At 42.9% G+C, this 17,673-nt stretch overlaps 1 protein-coding gene across 1 annotated transcript in view; it reads left to right on the forward strand.

Moving 5' to 3' along the window:
• LOC311113006 (ankyrin-2-like) overlaps window positions 1–17,673 on the forward strand; it is a gene marked incomplete at its 5' end in the record, with an annotated part of 103,136 nt that overhangs the window by 27,060 nt on the left and 58,403 nt on the right. The window contains 11 exons of the mRNA XM_084156127.1: window positions 2,313–2,411; window positions 4,090–4,188; window positions 4,501–4,599; window positions 4,826–5,011; window positions 7,519–7,542; window positions 8,998–9,006; window positions 9,694–9,792; window positions 11,406–11,504; window positions 13,993–14,091; window positions 15,350–15,547; window positions 17,009–17,107. Coding sequence (XP_084012253.1) covers window positions 2,313–2,411; window positions 4,090–4,188; window positions 4,501–4,599; window positions 4,826–5,011; window positions 7,519–7,542; window positions 8,998–9,006; window positions 9,694–9,792; window positions 11,406–11,504; window positions 13,993–14,091; window positions 15,350–15,547; window positions 17,009–17,107 — 1,110 coding nt within the window. The remainder of the gene's footprint in view (window positions 1–2,312; window positions 2,412–4,089; window positions 4,189–4,500; window positions 4,600–4,825; window positions 5,012–7,518; window positions 7,543–8,997; window positions 9,007–9,693; window positions 9,793–11,405; window positions 11,505–13,992; window positions 14,092–15,349; window positions 15,548–17,008; window positions 17,108–17,673) is intronic.

Raw genomic sequence — 17,673 nt, forward strand, 5'->3', positions numbered from 1 at the left:
TCCGATGAGTAATGCATTCCATTTATTATAGCACCATAGTCCATAATGATAATAACTCACAATCTGCATGTTGATTAGTTGCTATTTATGCTGGTTATGACTGCTGCAATGCCCCATGGGAGTAGTCTGCTCTAACCACCGCTGCTTATGAATTAGATTTCCGCCACATTACATCTGCATATTATAGAACAATAATAAGTAGGAACATTAGGGTGAATGTTATATTATATGATTAGAACGTTTCATAAGTGATTGCGTCTGGCCAGGCTGATGTAATGACTGTGATTGAGTGACTGTGGTGGTCAGTAGGTAGGTTGGGGAACTGTGTGACAGAGTGCTATGCCTGCAGACTCTAAAGGGTGGATGAATGGGGGTACACTCATACAGTATGGGGTTGTCGTGGGCAGAGATGGATGGGACCGTGTGGGAGAGCCATGGGCGGAGGTGTTTCTTTGAGATTGTGGGGGGATCGGAATGGAGGGGTGGGGAGAAGGATCCCTGCCACGAAGGAGTGAATACAGATTGTCCCTGCAGTTAACAAACAACCTCCCTTCCTCCATCCCTACCTACTTCCATAAGGACAAACGACAGAGGCAGCCATTAATCTCTGAAGTCGAAATAGGGACAGAAATTGCTACTCCATTCTGCTTTGGTAGTGACAGGTGCTATGGTGCTATAGCATCCTGTCTGGCTGGCCTTGAGTAACTCCCAATGCCGTCTCTGAGCGTCAAGTGTGTTAACAAGGACAGGTTAACGGGTTCATTCTACAGGGAGTTTGTAAGGTGTTTGTTTACACTGTACGTTTTGCCTTCAGTACAATATTGGAGCTAGGCCCTACAATTACACAATAGAAAGAGAGCTTTCTGACGGTGCTAAGGGATGTGAGGACAAGCTAAGTGAGAAGAGAGCAGATGGTGCACCCTTCTGCGTCAAATGCAGCCTGTCTTATAAAATAGATGCTTCTTGTTCTCCTTCAGGGCAGTGCAGACTGCAGAATATGTAACTCTTTTTTTAATAGACAGGGGTAGATTGGACTCATTCATGCTCAGTACCAGTCCTAAACAGTGGTCCACTCTGTAGGGGGCATTGCTGTAACTATAGGGGTCCTCAGGAGCAGTCCAGTTCAGTATGAACAGGGGCCGTGTGACATAGTCTGTTTGGGGTTGCCCCGGGTACAGAGGAAATTACATATCGACTGAGCGGCCCTTTTTAAACAGCAGACAAATGCTCCCTGAAACAGTGCTGGGTCTCGGAGACGCCCCCAACTTTTGTGAAAAATCTGCCGATGTGCCCTTGAGCAAGGCATTTAACTCTAATTGCTCCTGTAAGTCGCTCTGGATTAGTTTTAGGAATGAGAGAGCATTGCTCCTTCTCAGAATCCAAATGTTGTGTCATGTTGTTGGCATCTGGGGTTGGATATAGAAGCACCTTGGGCCCCTCATGTTGTGGTGTTTTGGGAATTAACTGGCAAATGCAAATGCTTGGATTCTTTAATCCGCAGGGTAATCTGCCCAGAGTGATATTGAAATGTAATCGTACCTTCTCTCCCTCCCAGGCTTTTAGAATCTATTTATTGCCCCAACAACAGGACGTAAACAGCAATCTTATGGAGGGAAATAAACTAGTCTTTAGCTAAATTGAACTGGGACCAGTTGGTATATCTGAGTCTTGATATATCTGAGTTAGTCTTTGATGGATGTTCTGATCTAAAGTCAAGTCTTATGAGTGTCTGGAAAGATAGGTAGCCATAAATTACAGCATAGCTGGCAAGTCGCATTCAAGGAACAGAATCACACACCACTGACCCATGTGGCAAACACCAGATAGCCTTACACACACACACACACACACACACACACACACACACACACACACACACACACACACACACACACACACACACACACACACACACACACACACACACACACACACTAACACACACACTAACACACACTGCTAGACTTTATTAATACCACCAGACCTACATAGTGAATCCTGGACTGGCCATAGTCCATAACCATCGTGACACGGCACAAATTCTGACCTCCAGTACTGCCTTTGATATTTCAGTCTGTACCTCCCTCGAGAGTGTGTGTGTGTGTGTGTGTGTATTTGTGAGAGAGGAGAACACGGTTTCACAGCCAAGAAAAGGAGGGAGAGAGAGAGATTAGTAGTGGGAAAGGGACCCTGTTAGGTTATGGACCTGGAGGTACACCCAGTCCCTTCTCTTTCCTTTATCTTTTCTATCCTCCATTTTGTTTTCAGGCTGACCTATCTTCTTATACATGTCTACTTCTCTTCTTCCTTAGAATGGGCTCAATGCGTTGCACCTGGCAGCTAAGGAGGGCCACGTGGAGCTGGTCCAGGAGCTGCTGGAGAGAGGCTCAGCTGTGGACTCAGCCACCAAGGTGGGTTCCTATACCGCACTACCGTATGTGGAACTAGCACAGTAGGATAGAAACGAAGTAGGATACGCTACATGAGCTAATGGTTGATGGTCATGTCCGTCCACGTCCGCTGTAGGGAGACTATTCATTTTTAAAGGCTTGTTAGGAGATTGCATGCTGGCCATGTGTTAAGATTATATTTCCCTTAGCTGCTTTGGACTTTTGGATTACAAATAAAGATAGTTAGAAAGATGATAATCAAATGAGCTGTCAAAAGAAAGTACCCCGAAGATCATGGATGATAACACATTTTGTTTTTCTTCCGTTGTGAAATCTGATGTGCTGTTTGACACCGAAAGGCAATTGTGCATTGTTTTAGTTTGTTTAGGCTTGATATTGTACTTTCCAACAGAGATAAAATAATTTAAATGACACAAAAACAGGATGCATTTCTCTGAAAAGTCTGCTCGTTCAAGGTATCGGTCTCCAAATGAAGGCCCCTAAACGTGGTTTAAGTTTCACACACGACGTTAAGCAGGTCAATGTCCTGAAACAGCTCTCCTCACACTCTTGCCCTACATTAACCTGACTCTTAACCTTTCCAACAGTGAGACAACACTACCATACCCAGGGCAGACAGCCATATCCCTAACCAGCACCCAATCCACTGCACTGCACTGGAACCTAACACCGTCACATGACTGTGCACTCTAGCTTCAGAGCACTAGGGTGTAGCAGGCAGGAAAGGGGATACAGCTAGTTTCATTGAACATGGAGGTAGTTATGCTAAGCTGTGAAAATTGAGAAGGTTTATTCCTTCTAAAGAGCATGTTTAGGTGTCGTGTGACTTGTTACAGATGTAGGATCTTAATTTGATCACCCTGTTGCAGGAAAACTTTCCTGTAATGCAGGAAATTTCAAACATGTGTAGCTCAGTTGGTAGAGCATGGCGCTTGCAATGCCAGGGTTATGGGTTCGATTCCCACGGGGGCCAGTATGAAAAAATGTATGCACTCACTAACTGTAAGTCGCTCTGGATAAGAGCATCTGCTAAATGACTAAAATGTAAATGTTTAAAATCAGAATTTACTTGACTTATGTTTCATAGCAATCACTGGTTCATATTTAATTGTGTTTGCTGTACATGACTCATTTAAATGACAACCGAACTGATTTGTTAATCACCATGCCCTAATTAAAAGCATTGAGGGATTAAGGCTCTCTATGAGTGATAACTCTTCATTATCTCTGGCTGTCTGTATCACAGCATCAATAGGAGTGCTCCTCAGAAAGGCCCACTCATCTCCATCACTGAGCCATATGTGTCTGTGGATATGCCTGTTTGGGGTGTCACATCTCCAATCAGTGATGGAGAGAATTAATGATGAAAAAGTAGTAATAGGAGTGGCTGTAGACAATGAGATGGCGGTGATGACTGTGTGTGTGTGTGTGTCAAACATTTGATACTATAATAATACAATTTGTATGCTTTTTGTCAAAGCTGAAATACAGGACAAAGTCGTTTTTGTCATTTCTGTTTATGTCAGAAATGACAGTTTATGTCATTACTGTATGTTATCCATCCTCTTTGTAAGACAGAGGTGAAAATTGAAGCCCTTGTTTTGTGTATTGATTGACACAGTTCACCTTGTTCTCTATAATGGTGTAATATGTGTCCATCTGTGTTCTTCCATCCCAGAAAGGGAACACATCCCTCCACATTGCCTCTCTGGCCGGACAGGCCGAGGTGGTGAAGATACTGGTGAAGCGCGGAGCAGAAATCAACTCTCAATCTCAGGTAAGAGATACAGTAGCATGGCGGCAGCCATCTTGCTTTCGTCTCAAATCCCTACCAGCTCTGATCAGGATTTGTGTGGCAAAACGATGCCATACCATTGCTCTGACCATACCATGCTGTGGACATATACCAGTTTATAGGCATACATGCCTATGCAAATAAATATGGGCTATGGATATACTTGTTTTCTGTGCAGTCAAATTGATATTGTATTGGTTCTTCCTCCACAAAATGATGTATCACCAAAATGATGTAACCTACTGTAGGCATGCAGCAGTTGATAATATACCTGCTGTGCTGTTGTGTCTCCAGAATGGCTTCACCCCTCTGTACATGGCTGCTCAGGAGAACCATATAGACGTGGTGCGTTACCTACTGGAGAACGGAGGGAACCAGAGCACCGCTACAGAGGTAGGGAGTGTGTGTGTGTGCATTTGTGTATGTGTATGTGTGTATCTTCGTACATGTTTTAAGTAAATGGTTTGAAGTTTTCAGTCTGTGTGAGGATGTGTGTGAACATTGTGTTTTACCAGGCGTGATCCTGATGAAATAAAGTTTGTGCTGTTTTATGCCTTATCATTGTTGGTCTGTGGCTATGGATAACCTTCTCCCTCCTCCCTCTCCTTCCCTCCTCCAGGATGGCTTCACCCCACTGGCCATCGCTCTGCAGCAGGGCCACAACCAGGTGGTGTCCGTCCTGCTGGAGAACGACACCAAGGGTAAGGTGCGGCTGCCCGCCCTGCACATCGCCGCCCGCAAGGACGACACCAAGTCTGCTGCGCTGCTCCTTCAGAATGACCACAATGCAGACGTGCAGTCCAAGGTACGGCCGGAGGGAAGGGGTTAATGGTTAAAACGTGCATCTGTGTTATTGGGTTAGCGTGTGTCTGTGGTGCTACGACCATGTGTTGTCAATGGGGGCAAGACCGACATGCTGTAGGACTGTAAGGGAATTGAATACAGGGTACTTGTTACAGTTTTGTTTGTCAGTGCTTTGTGGTGTATTTCTAGTATCAATACGAACAAGTTTCAATGAAAAAAAGGGTGTAATGAGAATGAGTCAGTGTTGACATACATTAGCCCTTGTCCGTCTGTCTGAGGTGTAGCTGTCTCTCTGTCTGTCCATCTCTCTCCTTCAGTGTTGTGTGCCTGCCACTAGTTCATTGGTCCTGCCACTAACCGGGTCTCTCTCTCTTCCTGTCTTATCTATCTATCTGATCCACTCACACCCCCCTCCCCCCATCACTCGCAACCGCACCCCCGGTGTTTATGTGGAGCACTGTCCACTGCATGGAGTGTGCGGAGTGTGCTATTGTCCACAGGTCGTATTGTTGAATGTTGCAATTTGAGGGTTGCATGCATCCTTGGGTTTCTGGCAAAATGTGTTTTTAGGGGTGGGTGGGTGAGGGTAAGGGGATGGGCTGTGGCTAGAGTGAAGTGCAGGTTCCCATATTTTGAAGGACAGTAGCCTATACTGAAATAATATTCTACGGTACACCAGGGCTATTCAATGAACTGTCTCAAGGTCTTCACTGTAGCACTGCTGGTTTCTTTAGTTGTTTGAACTGTTATTGTCATTGAATGGCCAGAGTCCACTCATGGATTACCAATGTCTGAATCAGTCCCTTTTGATTGACTGATTTATTTTGGGGAAAAGCAATTTGCACAGTTTAAAAACAAAATAAAAGTACAAAGAACCCCAGAGGACAACACATGAAAGCATTAAATACATTTATTTCCAATGTGGTCCTGGTTGTAGGACGATAACAGGAAACAGAATGAGTGAAAATTAGCAGTGCTGCTGTTGTTCACCAGGAATTGAACAGCCCTGCACTGCAAACACTATGGCACACCAGTTATCATTGGTGTTGTCACTGAACATAACATTGTCCTTGTGTCAGGCCTAATGTTAATGATATTACATAATATAAAACAGTGTATGCCAGCATTTCCCAGACTCAGTCCTCGAGACCCCAAGGGGTACACGTTTTGGTTTTTGCCCTAACACTACACAGCTGATTCAAATGATCAAAGGTTGATGATTAGTTGATTATTTGAATCAGCTATGTAGTACTAGGGCAAAAAACTAAACGTGCACCCCTTGGGGTCCAGAGGACTGGGTTTGGGAAACCCTGGTGTATGCAGACATGAAATGCTGAAATGATTACGGCTCAGCTGTTTCCATGCAGTACTCTTCACCATGACTCACTGGGGAGACCTAGAGGAGGGTGGATGAAGACTGCAGCATGAAAACACACTCTCACACACACCACATGTAGACATTAAACACAGAGCACTCTCACCAAATACCTCTGAACACAGTCCTGTGACGATTACCTGAATTAGTTTGGCAATAACCACCATCTTAAAAGCTTAATTAGGTGACTCTCTAGTGAGTTTGGCCTTGTGGTGCAAAATGGCTGCCATACATCACTGTTGTGTGAGTTGCATAGAGTGAGTAAGGCCTGCTCATAGAACATAGTATTATGTACAGTATACATGTATGTCTATGGACTTGCTACTCTCATTGTAAAACATCTGAAGGTCTTTGGATAAAAGATGCGATAAAGCATATGAAGAGTTTATTTCCAAAACGCTATATCCACAAATGTTTTACATTTTTGTTTTTTCATCAGAAACTATTGCTTATTTCATGTGTGTGTAAAATATTATTGTTCTCAGATTTTTAATTCATAGATTTTAGATGTTTTTTTTGTTTTGTTTTTTTGGGCAAAACGCTAAATATCCATTGTTTAGCTGGAATGGAAAGTTCGTATCCTGTATATTTGACTGTGATATGTGGTTATCTCACCTAGCCATCTTAAGATGAATGCACTTACTGCAAGTCGCTCTGGATAAGAGCATTTGCTAAATGACTACAGATCTACAGATCTGACATTACTGGATTTTATATTGATGTCACAAATGTATCATTTATAGAGTTCTCTATTAAAAATGTAGTTATTTGTTACATTTGACTGTGTAAAACCTGGCAGTACTTAGTTCTCTGAAAGTGAGGTGGATAGCAAAAAAAATTACATTGAACAACCAACCTCATGACGTGATTATATAGTGAAAAAACACACCAATCTCTTTCATAATTTCTTAAAAACAATAAAAGCTCATTTCAGAAAATGTATATATATAGCATTTTGGAATTAAACTCTTCATATACAGTCTAGCAATAAAGCTGTTTTTGAAGAGAATCATACCCCTCTAGCCACTTTGCCTGTATTTCTTGTATTGCACAGCTACCCTGAACATTGAGCATCTGTATGACTGTGTGTAAAATAACTAAGGTTTTTCCCTTCCTTATCTCTGCTGCTTCAGATGATGGTCAATAGGACTACGGAGGTATAACCACTATGTCTAGCACTCAAACCTTCATCATAACCACATCACTTTTATAGTTTGTCTTTGTGTCATTTTAGCACTTTATTTCCTTCACTTCTATAGCACTGCATGGCGGAAATAGACCCGGATCTTTCAGTCTTTCACAATCTCTTTATGGTTCAATTCTTTTCTGTATTGTTACGCATGCATGATGTTATCTCGAATGGCCCACTCGCTCAAGTAGTTTATCTCGCACATCATGTGCCTTAGTAGTTTGTCTTTCAGTTAGAAAACCGTCATCGGTTAATTTATTTTACTTTGTGCATACTTTTGACATACTTTCGTTTTCATTGGTTGGTTTCTGGAGTTTTATTGATGCTATCCCAAGCTCAGAGAGTTGATTTATATCCTTAATGATAATCTCATAATCACCTATACATTTCACACTAAGATGATTTTACATGATGGATAATAATTTTTACAGTGTTAAAGGGATACTTCAGGATTTTGTCAATGAGTCAGATGAACTCGTGGATACCATTTTTATGTCTCTGCGTGCAGTTTGAAGGAAGTTTCTAACTAACGCTAGGTAGCTTAGTGGGTAGCTTAGTGGTTAAGAGCGTTGTGCCAGTAACCGAAAGGTCGCTAGTTCTAATCCCCGAGCTGACTAGGTGAAAATCTGTCGATGTGCCCTTGAGCAAGGCACTTAACCCTAATTGCTCATGTAAGTCGCTCTGGATAAGAGCGTCTGCTAAATGACTCAAACGTAAACAATTGCTAACTAGCATAAGTGTAATGACTGGAAGTCTATGGGTATCACATACCCTTAGACTTCCAGTTATTGTGCTAACACTAGTTAGCATTGGCTCGCAAAACTACCTCTAACTTCCTTCTTACTGGACACAGAGACAAAAAAATGGTGTCCACTAGTTCATCTGACTCTGGGGAAGTAGATAAAGGGCATCATTGCCAATATTCCGAAGTATCTCTTTAATGTTTATATATAGAATTTCTACATGTGTTGCATGCCATTCATTTATATTGTAGATGCACTATGAACTAAATTGATATTATTTGACAAAGCATAAAACAATGTTATTGATATAATGAGGTCGTAATTGTCACATCTTTACATTTACAAAGAGCTTGAGATAAGATAAAGAAATAGTAATATTATAAGAAATATATCAATGCAAATATATGTATATTATACTTGCAAGAAGCATGTTTTATATAGTATAGTATATTACTGCAATGGCATGATAGAACATCAATCAAAAAGTATCCAGGTGCTTTACAGATCATTTTCTTGAAGAACAAAAGCACTATATAGCATGATGCATCCCGACTATTTTCATTTGCACCATTATCAGCTGTCAGCTTTAAATGTGTAATTTTGAATCATCGCGTAGTCACTACAATTCTTCACACTTTTGTAAATAATGTTTTCACATTAAATCGGACCATGACTTTCAGAATGGAAAGGTAAGGCAAGAATTTAACAATACTCCAACTGCTCTGCAATAGCCCTCTCTGATTTCTTATGATTCCTAACATGACAATATGGCGTACAGTGACATAGTGCACTTTGGTGTTGATAAAAAAAATACAGTCATGGTTTTTGGACCACTTTTTTGATTTGGTGTCTTTTTTCTCTGTCCTGTAAATGTATGGTTAACTAATACTGTGTGTCAATTGTTTGGTTGATATTAACAGTCTGTGTGAACTGTACGTCTATTCGTTTTTTATTTCCTTAATTTCTTTCTTTATTATTTAAATAAATGGAGAAACTATAGATTTGATTTTGTTCTGACTGTAGGATAACCAGTTGCATGGTAGTCTTTCTGAGTGTGTGTTTGTGTGTATGCATACAGTATGTAATTTGCGTGTATGTGCATAATTGAGTCATGATTTTCTGAAACTGAATTTTAAGATGTATTTCCCTTCATCTCTTTGGTTTCCTCCCTCTTCTTAGTTTGAAGCGTTGCTCTTTTACATGTATTAATTTCCTTTTCTTTCTTTCTTTTGGTGATGGTTAATGCGACTGTTGCATGCTGGGATAGTGGAGGTCAAGGGTCAGGGGTCAGGCTTTGGCGTCATGAATGAGGCTAGTATCTAACCCACTGTCTCTCTCTCTCCCTCCCTCTCTCTATGTTCACCCCTGTGTTACAGAGTGGATTCACGCCACTTCATATCGCTGCCCACTATGGAAACGTGAACGTGGCCACGCTACTGCTAAATCGTGGGGCGGCTGTGGACTTTACAGCTAGGGTAGGTACCATTACCATAGCTAGGGTAGGTACCATTACCATAGCTAGGGTAGGTACCATTACCAAACTATTACAACAACCTTCTGATCTGCAGTCAGTGCTATCGTTGCACAGCAAGGTCTTGGGATCCATCACGATAAACTCTTTTGTGTTCATTCCTTTACTGGAACTAGTGCAAAGATTGCAGGTTATAGGAATGGCTGCCCACACGCACTGTGCCAAGAACCATAAAACACAGGAGACTTTAGAGCACATACGCACACACACACACACATTTTAAGCGAGTAGGGTGAAATGCCCTTTAGGAACCCACAGTCAGCGATTGAGTTGCTTTCTAGGACAATGACACCTTCTGCCTCAGCACTTCCCTTTTCTCGGAATCCTCATGTCCGTGTGTGGTCCCCATCAGCCACTCAGACAGAGAAAGGAATGAGTCTTAGGGGAATGCCAGTCCTTTTCATGAGATAGAACTCAAGGCGAGAGATGGAGATAGTTGTCTGGCCAAGCTGAAAGATTACTTGAAGGTCACAGACTCAATGCAGTCCTATTCTGACTGAGCCCTTAGTGTCTACAGCTAAAGAACACATCCACTAACCCAGCAAGGGACTCCACAGTCAGAAACCTTACCTTTTATTTGCAGAAACGTAACACTCAAAAACACTGTAAATTCTGCTATGTCACACTTTCTCAGGCGTTTTTAGTCACAGTCATCATAACAAGCTGTGTGTCCTGCAGTGCTCTGGACCAGGCTGAGGAAAAAAGCTTTCACATTGTCAAGATTTCACAGAAATCAGAGGAGTGGCCGAACGCCAAAATAACATAACAAATCCTAACAGAAAGAATGAACAGGAGCCATTCATCAGCAATTCCATTCAATTCAAGGTTTATTGTCCCAGCAAAGAAATTCATTGAGGTATATTAGAAAGCGTGACAGCATTCACTAGAGGCCTTGTCCTGAACTACCCCCACTGTTTGAGGAACAACATTGCACGTAATAGAAGCTGGTCAAAAGTAGTGCACTATGTAGGGAATAGGATGCCATTTGGGCCAGTACCTAGGTTATAACACAGCTTTGTTATTGCCACAGATGGGTCAGTGTGGAACAGGGTATCAGTTATCACGATTATAACTCTAATATTCTAGTAAAGCTGCCTGTCTAATCAGGAAAACATCTGTACCGGCTGGCAGATTTGATACAATAATAAAGCCCTGCATGTGTTTACTAGTAAACAAGCTCCACAACAAAAACAACAATAATACACTAGAAAACCCTAACCTAAGAGAACCCTAACCTAAGAGAACCCTAACCTAAGAAAACCTAAGATTTGTGGTAAACAGGGGATACTGTATGTTTGTTTTGTCTGTGTCAGTTTTATCTTGTGTGTGTGTGTGCGTGTGCGTGTGTGTGTGCATGCGTGTGCGTGCCGATGTGCACATAGAGACGCTTTGTCCTGATACCTCCACTGTCTGAGGAACAACATTACACATAATATAAACTGTACACTGGCCTTGTAACAGCACATATATATACAGTAGGATGTGTAGTTATATACCATTAGTTCAATTGTTTATTTCATTTTTAATGTGTCTTCAATTGTGTTATGTGTATTTCAGAATGGGATCACGCCCCTCCACGTGGCCTCTAAGCGTGGCAACGCTAACATGGTGCGCCTCCTACTGGACAGGGGTTCTCAGATCGATGCTAAGACCAGAGTGAGTCCACACACATACGCGTACACACACACACACAAACACACACACTCATACAACCAGTACACGTACACACACGTGCACACACACAGACCGTTTGACCCCATCACTGTGCACAAGTGTGTGACGCAGTGTCCTTGCTACCAAAATGTCATTATTGTCCAGTGGCAGTGCTGCAGTCACTTTCCACCAGACTCCGCCTTGGACCTCTTCTTCAGCTGCAGCAATGTATCATAGTCTCATCCACAGCCAGTGGTGACGCATTGGGTCACTGTGTGTGTGTGCGTTGTGTGTGTGTGTGTTTTAAGTTTATGTATTGTATAAGTAGGTGTACTCACTGTTCATGTTGTATGTGGGTGTGTTGATAAGTGTGAGAGAAGGTGTGTGTGTGTTTGTATGTACTGCATAGCTGGTGGATTTGTGTGTGTGTGTGTGTGTGTACTGCATAGCTGGTGGATGTGTGTGTGTGTTTGTGTGTACTGCATAGCTGGTGGATGTGTGTGTATGTTTGTGTGTACTGCATAGCTGGTGGATGTGTGTGTGTGTGTGTGTGTGTGTGTACTGCATAGCTGGTGGATGTGGGTGTGTGTGTGTGTGTGTGTACTGCATAGCTGGTGGATGTGGGTGTGTGTGTGTGTGTGTGTGTACTGCATAGCTGGTGGATGTGTGTGTGTGAGTGAGAGCTGCAGCACTATGTATTTACGGCTAGCTCACTAGAGAATAACTTGTTGAGTCTAAAAGCCCTCCATTTTGACATGCTATTATTCTTGTGTCCTTGGCCGTTTTGCTGCTCAATCAGCTTACTGCATTAACTTAGGGCAAAAATCCCCTCTGACGCAACCACTCTCCCTCCTCTCTCAAATCACTCCATCACTATACCTCCCTCCTCTCTCAAATCACTCCATCACTATACCTCCCTCCTCCCTCAAATCACTCCATCACTATACCTCCCTCCTCCCTGAGCCTGACAATCTATCCATCTTTCATAACAGAAAACATCCTGTTTTTAATTGCGCAATAGATATTTATGCGGCCATTACCAAGGTATTAAATCCTAATATAATTCTAATGTCCAGAGTTAATATAAATAACACATAGAAAGATTATGTGATTAGACCCTAACGTAACGATAACGTCCACTCAACGTTAGATAACGGTACAGTTCCGGTCAGTGCAGGACAGTGCCCATTTAGACAATTAACATTCTATTACCTGCGTATTATATCCATATAATTTTAATTGTCCAGAGTTAATGTTGATATAATATCATATAGGTGCTGCGTCTCAAATCTGAAATGACACCCTATTCCCTATATAGTGCACTACATTTGACCAGTGCCCTATAGAGTTCTGGTAAAAAGTAGTGCACTATGTAGGGAATAGGGTGCCATTTGGGCCAATACCTAGGTTATAACACAGCTTTGTTATTGCCACAGATGGGTCAGTGTGGGACAGGGTATCAGTTATCACGATTATAACTCTAATATTCTAGTAAAGCTGCCTGTCTAATCAGGAAAACATCTGTACCGGCTGGCAGATTTGATACAATAATAAATCCCTGCATGTGTTTAGTGGTAAACAAGCTCCACAACAAAAACAACAAGAGTGCCCTAGAAAATCCTACAGCGGGGCTATCCTCAGTGGTTTTTTGTGCATTTTATTACACAAGCAGAGTTGAGGTTAACAGAGGATACTGTATGTTTGTTTTGTTTTGTCTGTGTCAGTTTGATCTCTGGTGTGTGTGTGTGTGTGTGTGTGTGTGTGTGTGTGTGTGTGTGTGTGTGTGTGTGTGTGTGTGTGTGTGCGTGCGTGTGCGTGCGTGTGCGTGCGTGCGTGTGTGTGTGTGTGTGTGTGGTTTGTGTGTGTGCGTCCATGTGCGTGCGTGCCTGCCTATGTGCGCAGAGAGAGGTGAGGTTAACATGGTTAACATGTAATTGAAGCAAGGGTCAAGGACATTTCAGCCACCATGTTTCAATACGTGTCTCTATATGCATCTGTATGCATCCATTGTTTGACACGGTATTGAATTGAACTAAGCCTTTCGTCCACTGAGAGCCAATCTACTCAGATACTCAGGGGACTTAGCCACAGATATAATCTAGTAAAATAATGTAAATCCATTGTGGATGAACAAGGTTCACTCTGTAGTGAACCAGGGAATGGAACAATCACCCCTTAGATAGACATGTCACAACCTGATCAATACTCTGCTACCACCGGTGACCTTGTGTTATGTGTATACGTGTGTGTATTCATGCGAGATTGGGGGTTGTTTTGTGTGTGTGTGCGTGCGTGTGTGTGCGAGTGTGTTTTGTTTGCCCTGTGTGTTTGAACCGTATATATATATGTTTGTGTGTGTGTGTGTGTGTGTGTGTGTGTGTGTGTGTGTGTGTGTGTGTGTGTGTGTGTTCATGTGGTATGGGGTTATTGGTATACAAATATGTGTGTGTGTGTGTGTGTATTTGACTATCTGTGTGTGTGTTTTCTGCAGGACGGCCTCACACCTCTACACTGTGCGGCCAGGAGTGGACATGACCCTGCAGTGGAGCTACTGCTGGAGAGAGGAGCACCCATGCTGGCCAGGACCAAGGTACACACACACACACACACACTCACACACACACACATATCGCAGTGCTAGCTGTGCCACTAGAAATCCTGGTTCGAATCCAGGCTCTGTCGTAGCCGGCCGTGACCGGGAGACCCATGGGGCGGCGCACAGTTGTCCAGGGTAGGGGAGGGACTGGCCGGCAGGGATGTAGCTCAGTTGGTAGAGCATGGCCAGGGTTGTGGGTTCGATTCCCACGGGGGGTATGATTATAATTTTTTTTAAATAAAAAATAATGTATGCACTCACTAACTGTAAGTCGCTCTGGATAAGAGCGTCTGCTAAATGACAAAAAAATATATAATAATAATGAGAACATGTATAATTATTGTGCAATTCATATCTATAGGCTAGATTTAGGTTTTTCTTTCATCATTTTTATCTGGCGTTAGTTCGTAGCCTAAACCTAAGCTTTAGGGCATAACTGTAGCGTGACATATACACACCAACTGCCAAATGCTCTGGGATCTTGGGCAGAAAAAGGTAATGTCGATCCACTGAGGCATAAAGGACAATGTCAGAGTTTAATTAAAAAAGAGAAAAGCTGCGAAATGGAAAGTTGAAAATAAAAAGAAGTGCGGGCCAGAACAGTAGTCTAATGTTTGGGAAAGATTTGCTGAAATGTTAAAAGAGGATGATATGTGTTATGATTGTGAGGCGATACACAAATTTGACAGTCGCAAGACGGGGACTTCATGGAATAGTAGCCACTGACTGTAGGTCTATAACCTCTCACATAGCCTTAATATTAACTCCTCCAGAATTAAGCATTTCTTGCAGTAAAATTATACACCAAATGTACATTTTTACTCGGGAGTGGCAAAATATTATTTATTTATTTCAGCATCTTGAGAGAATGAATGTGCGGTTAGGGACCATCTGTAAAGGTGGCGGTGCTATCTTTATCAGCATCATAAAACCTGATAGTATTTCAACCATATAAAAGATGCATCCAAGCCGAACTGAAATCATAGATTTTTTTTTTAGGTTGTTTTAAAAGCTTTTAATTTCCTTAGAACCGGTCAAACTGATGTCATTTGTAAATTTTGCATGGAAAACCTTTCCCATTTTTTTTTTTTTTTGCATTTGCTCCATTTGCATTTGCTTCTGTGCGGGTCTCAGATTTTCACTTTAGCACTTGTATTATTAGCAATTGTGGGCGGGTGCGGGTGAACGAATAGCTGACCCACGCATCACTAACACACACTCTCACTCTGACCATCTCTCTCTCTCTCTGTAGAACGGTCTGTCTCCTCTCCACATGTCAGCGCAAGGCGACCATGTCGAGTGTGTCAAGCACCTGCTGCAGCACAAGGCGCCTGTTGATGATGTTACACTGGACTACCTGACGGCGCTGCACGTCGCTGCCCACTGCGGTCACTACAGAGTCACCAAGCTGCTGCTGGACAAGAGGGCCAACCCCAACGCTAGAGCACTGGTACTACTCACAATCCTATTACCACTAATACAATGACTTCCAATACACTACGCCTATACACTATATATACAAAAGTATGTGGACACCCCTTCAACTTAGTGGATTCGGCTATTTCAGCCACACCCATTGCTGACAGGTGTATAAAATCAAGCACACAGCCATGCACTCTCCATAGACAAACAATGGCAGTAGAATGGCCTTACTGAAGAGCTCAGTGACTTTCAACGTGGCACCGTCATAGGATGCCACCTTTCCAACAAGTCAGTTCGTCAAATTTCTGCCCTGCTAGAGCTTCCCCGGGTCAACTGTAAGTGCTGTTATTGTGAAGTGGAAACGTCTAGGAGCAACAACGGCTCAGCCATGAAGTGGTAGGCCACACAAGCTGACAGAACGGGAACGGTGAGTGCTGAATCACTGAATGGCTACAGTTAGGCCCTAAAGCTTAGGCTTAGGCTACGAACAAGTGGCAGATAAAAATTGTCTGTCCTCGGTTGCAACGCTCACTATCGAGTGCCAAACTGCCTCTGGGAGCAACGTCAGCACAAGAACTGTTCGTCAGGAGCTTCATGAAATGGGTTTCCATGGCCGAGCAGCCGCACACAAGCCTAAGATCACCATGCGCAATGCCAAGCAGTGGTGTAAAGCTCGCCGCCATTGGACTCTGGAGCAGTGGAAACGCGTTTTGGCGGATGCCAGGAGAACGCTACCTGCCCCAATGCATAGTGCCAACTGTAAAGTTTGGTGTAGGAGGAATAATGGTCTGGGGCTGTTTTTCATGGTTCGGGCTAAGCCCCTTAGTTCCAGTGAAGGGAAATCTTAACGCTAAAGCATACAATGACATTCTAGACGATTCTGTGCTTCCAACTTTGTGGCAACAGTTTGGAGAAGGCCCTTTCCTGTTTCAACATGACAATGACCCCGTGCACAAAGTGAGGTCCATACAGAAACGGTTTGTCCAGATCGGTGTGGAAGAACTTGACTGGCCTGCACAGAGCCCTGACCTCAACCCCATTGAACACCTTTGGGATGAATTGGAACGCCGACTGCGAGCCAGGCCTAATCGCCCAACATCAGTGCCAACCTCACTAATGCTATTGTGGCTGAATGGAAGCAAGTCCCCGCAGCAAGCAATGTTCCAACATCTAGTGAAAAGCCTTCCCAGAAGAGTGGAGGCTGTTATAGCAGCAAAGGGGGGACCAACTCCATATTAATGCCCATGATTTTGGAATGATATGTTCGACGGGCAGGCGTCCACATACTTTTGGTCATGTAGTGTACGTATGGTGGCTATTTTGCCGATTCTATTTCAAAGAGACAGAACTTGGTAAAACACAGTTTTGAGTGAAAATAAGATGGCCTCTCCTATATGTCTCAACATGTCAACAATGTCCCTACATGTATATGCCACCTGTACTGTAGGTGTGTTTCATTCATTCTGTGTCTGGGGTGTGTGTCTGTCAGAATGGCTTCACCCCGCTGCACATCGCCTGTAAGAAGAATAGAGTGAAGGTGATGGAGCTGCTGGTCAAGTATGGAGCTTCTATCCAGGCCATCACAGAGGTAGGACACTAGCCTTCAAAATGTAAACAGTTACATCATAATACACAATTATACGTGTATTATTAGATAATACACAAATTAGCGTCTACAATATACAGTACACAAGAATGCAACCCCACACCTCTTATCACTTCAATATGGTTGACTTAAAGGTAGACTCAGCGAAATGACGTTACCACGAGCAGCACCGGAGATATTGAGATGAGCGAGATGCACGACTTCGCTCTCACACAGTCACACACAGTATCTGCGCATGTGCACGTGTTCGCTTCATGCTGTTACAGCATGGTAGCCAGGGCACCAAAACAGCGGAGAAGTTGAGCCTTGCGCTTCAACACTCTTAGTTGTTGCGGAAATTGACCCACTATGCTGTTTACTTTCTGCATCTACTTCATATCGCTGAGTCTACCTTTAATATAACATATGCCATTTATACACTAGTTTCATTAGCTATTGTGTTTTGACCAGAACTGGCTTCAAACACATAAACAGTACTGTATGTACACTACTGTTCAAATGTTCCATTAAAATAACATAATATTGATCAGAAATACAGTGTAGACATT

This window comes from Coregonus lavaretus (assembly GCF_964263955.1).
Source record: "Coregonus lavaretus genome assembly, chromosome: 39".
Classification (NCBI taxonomy): Eukaryota; Metazoa; Chordata; class Actinopteri; order Salmoniformes; family Salmonidae; genus Coregonus; species Coregonus lavaretus.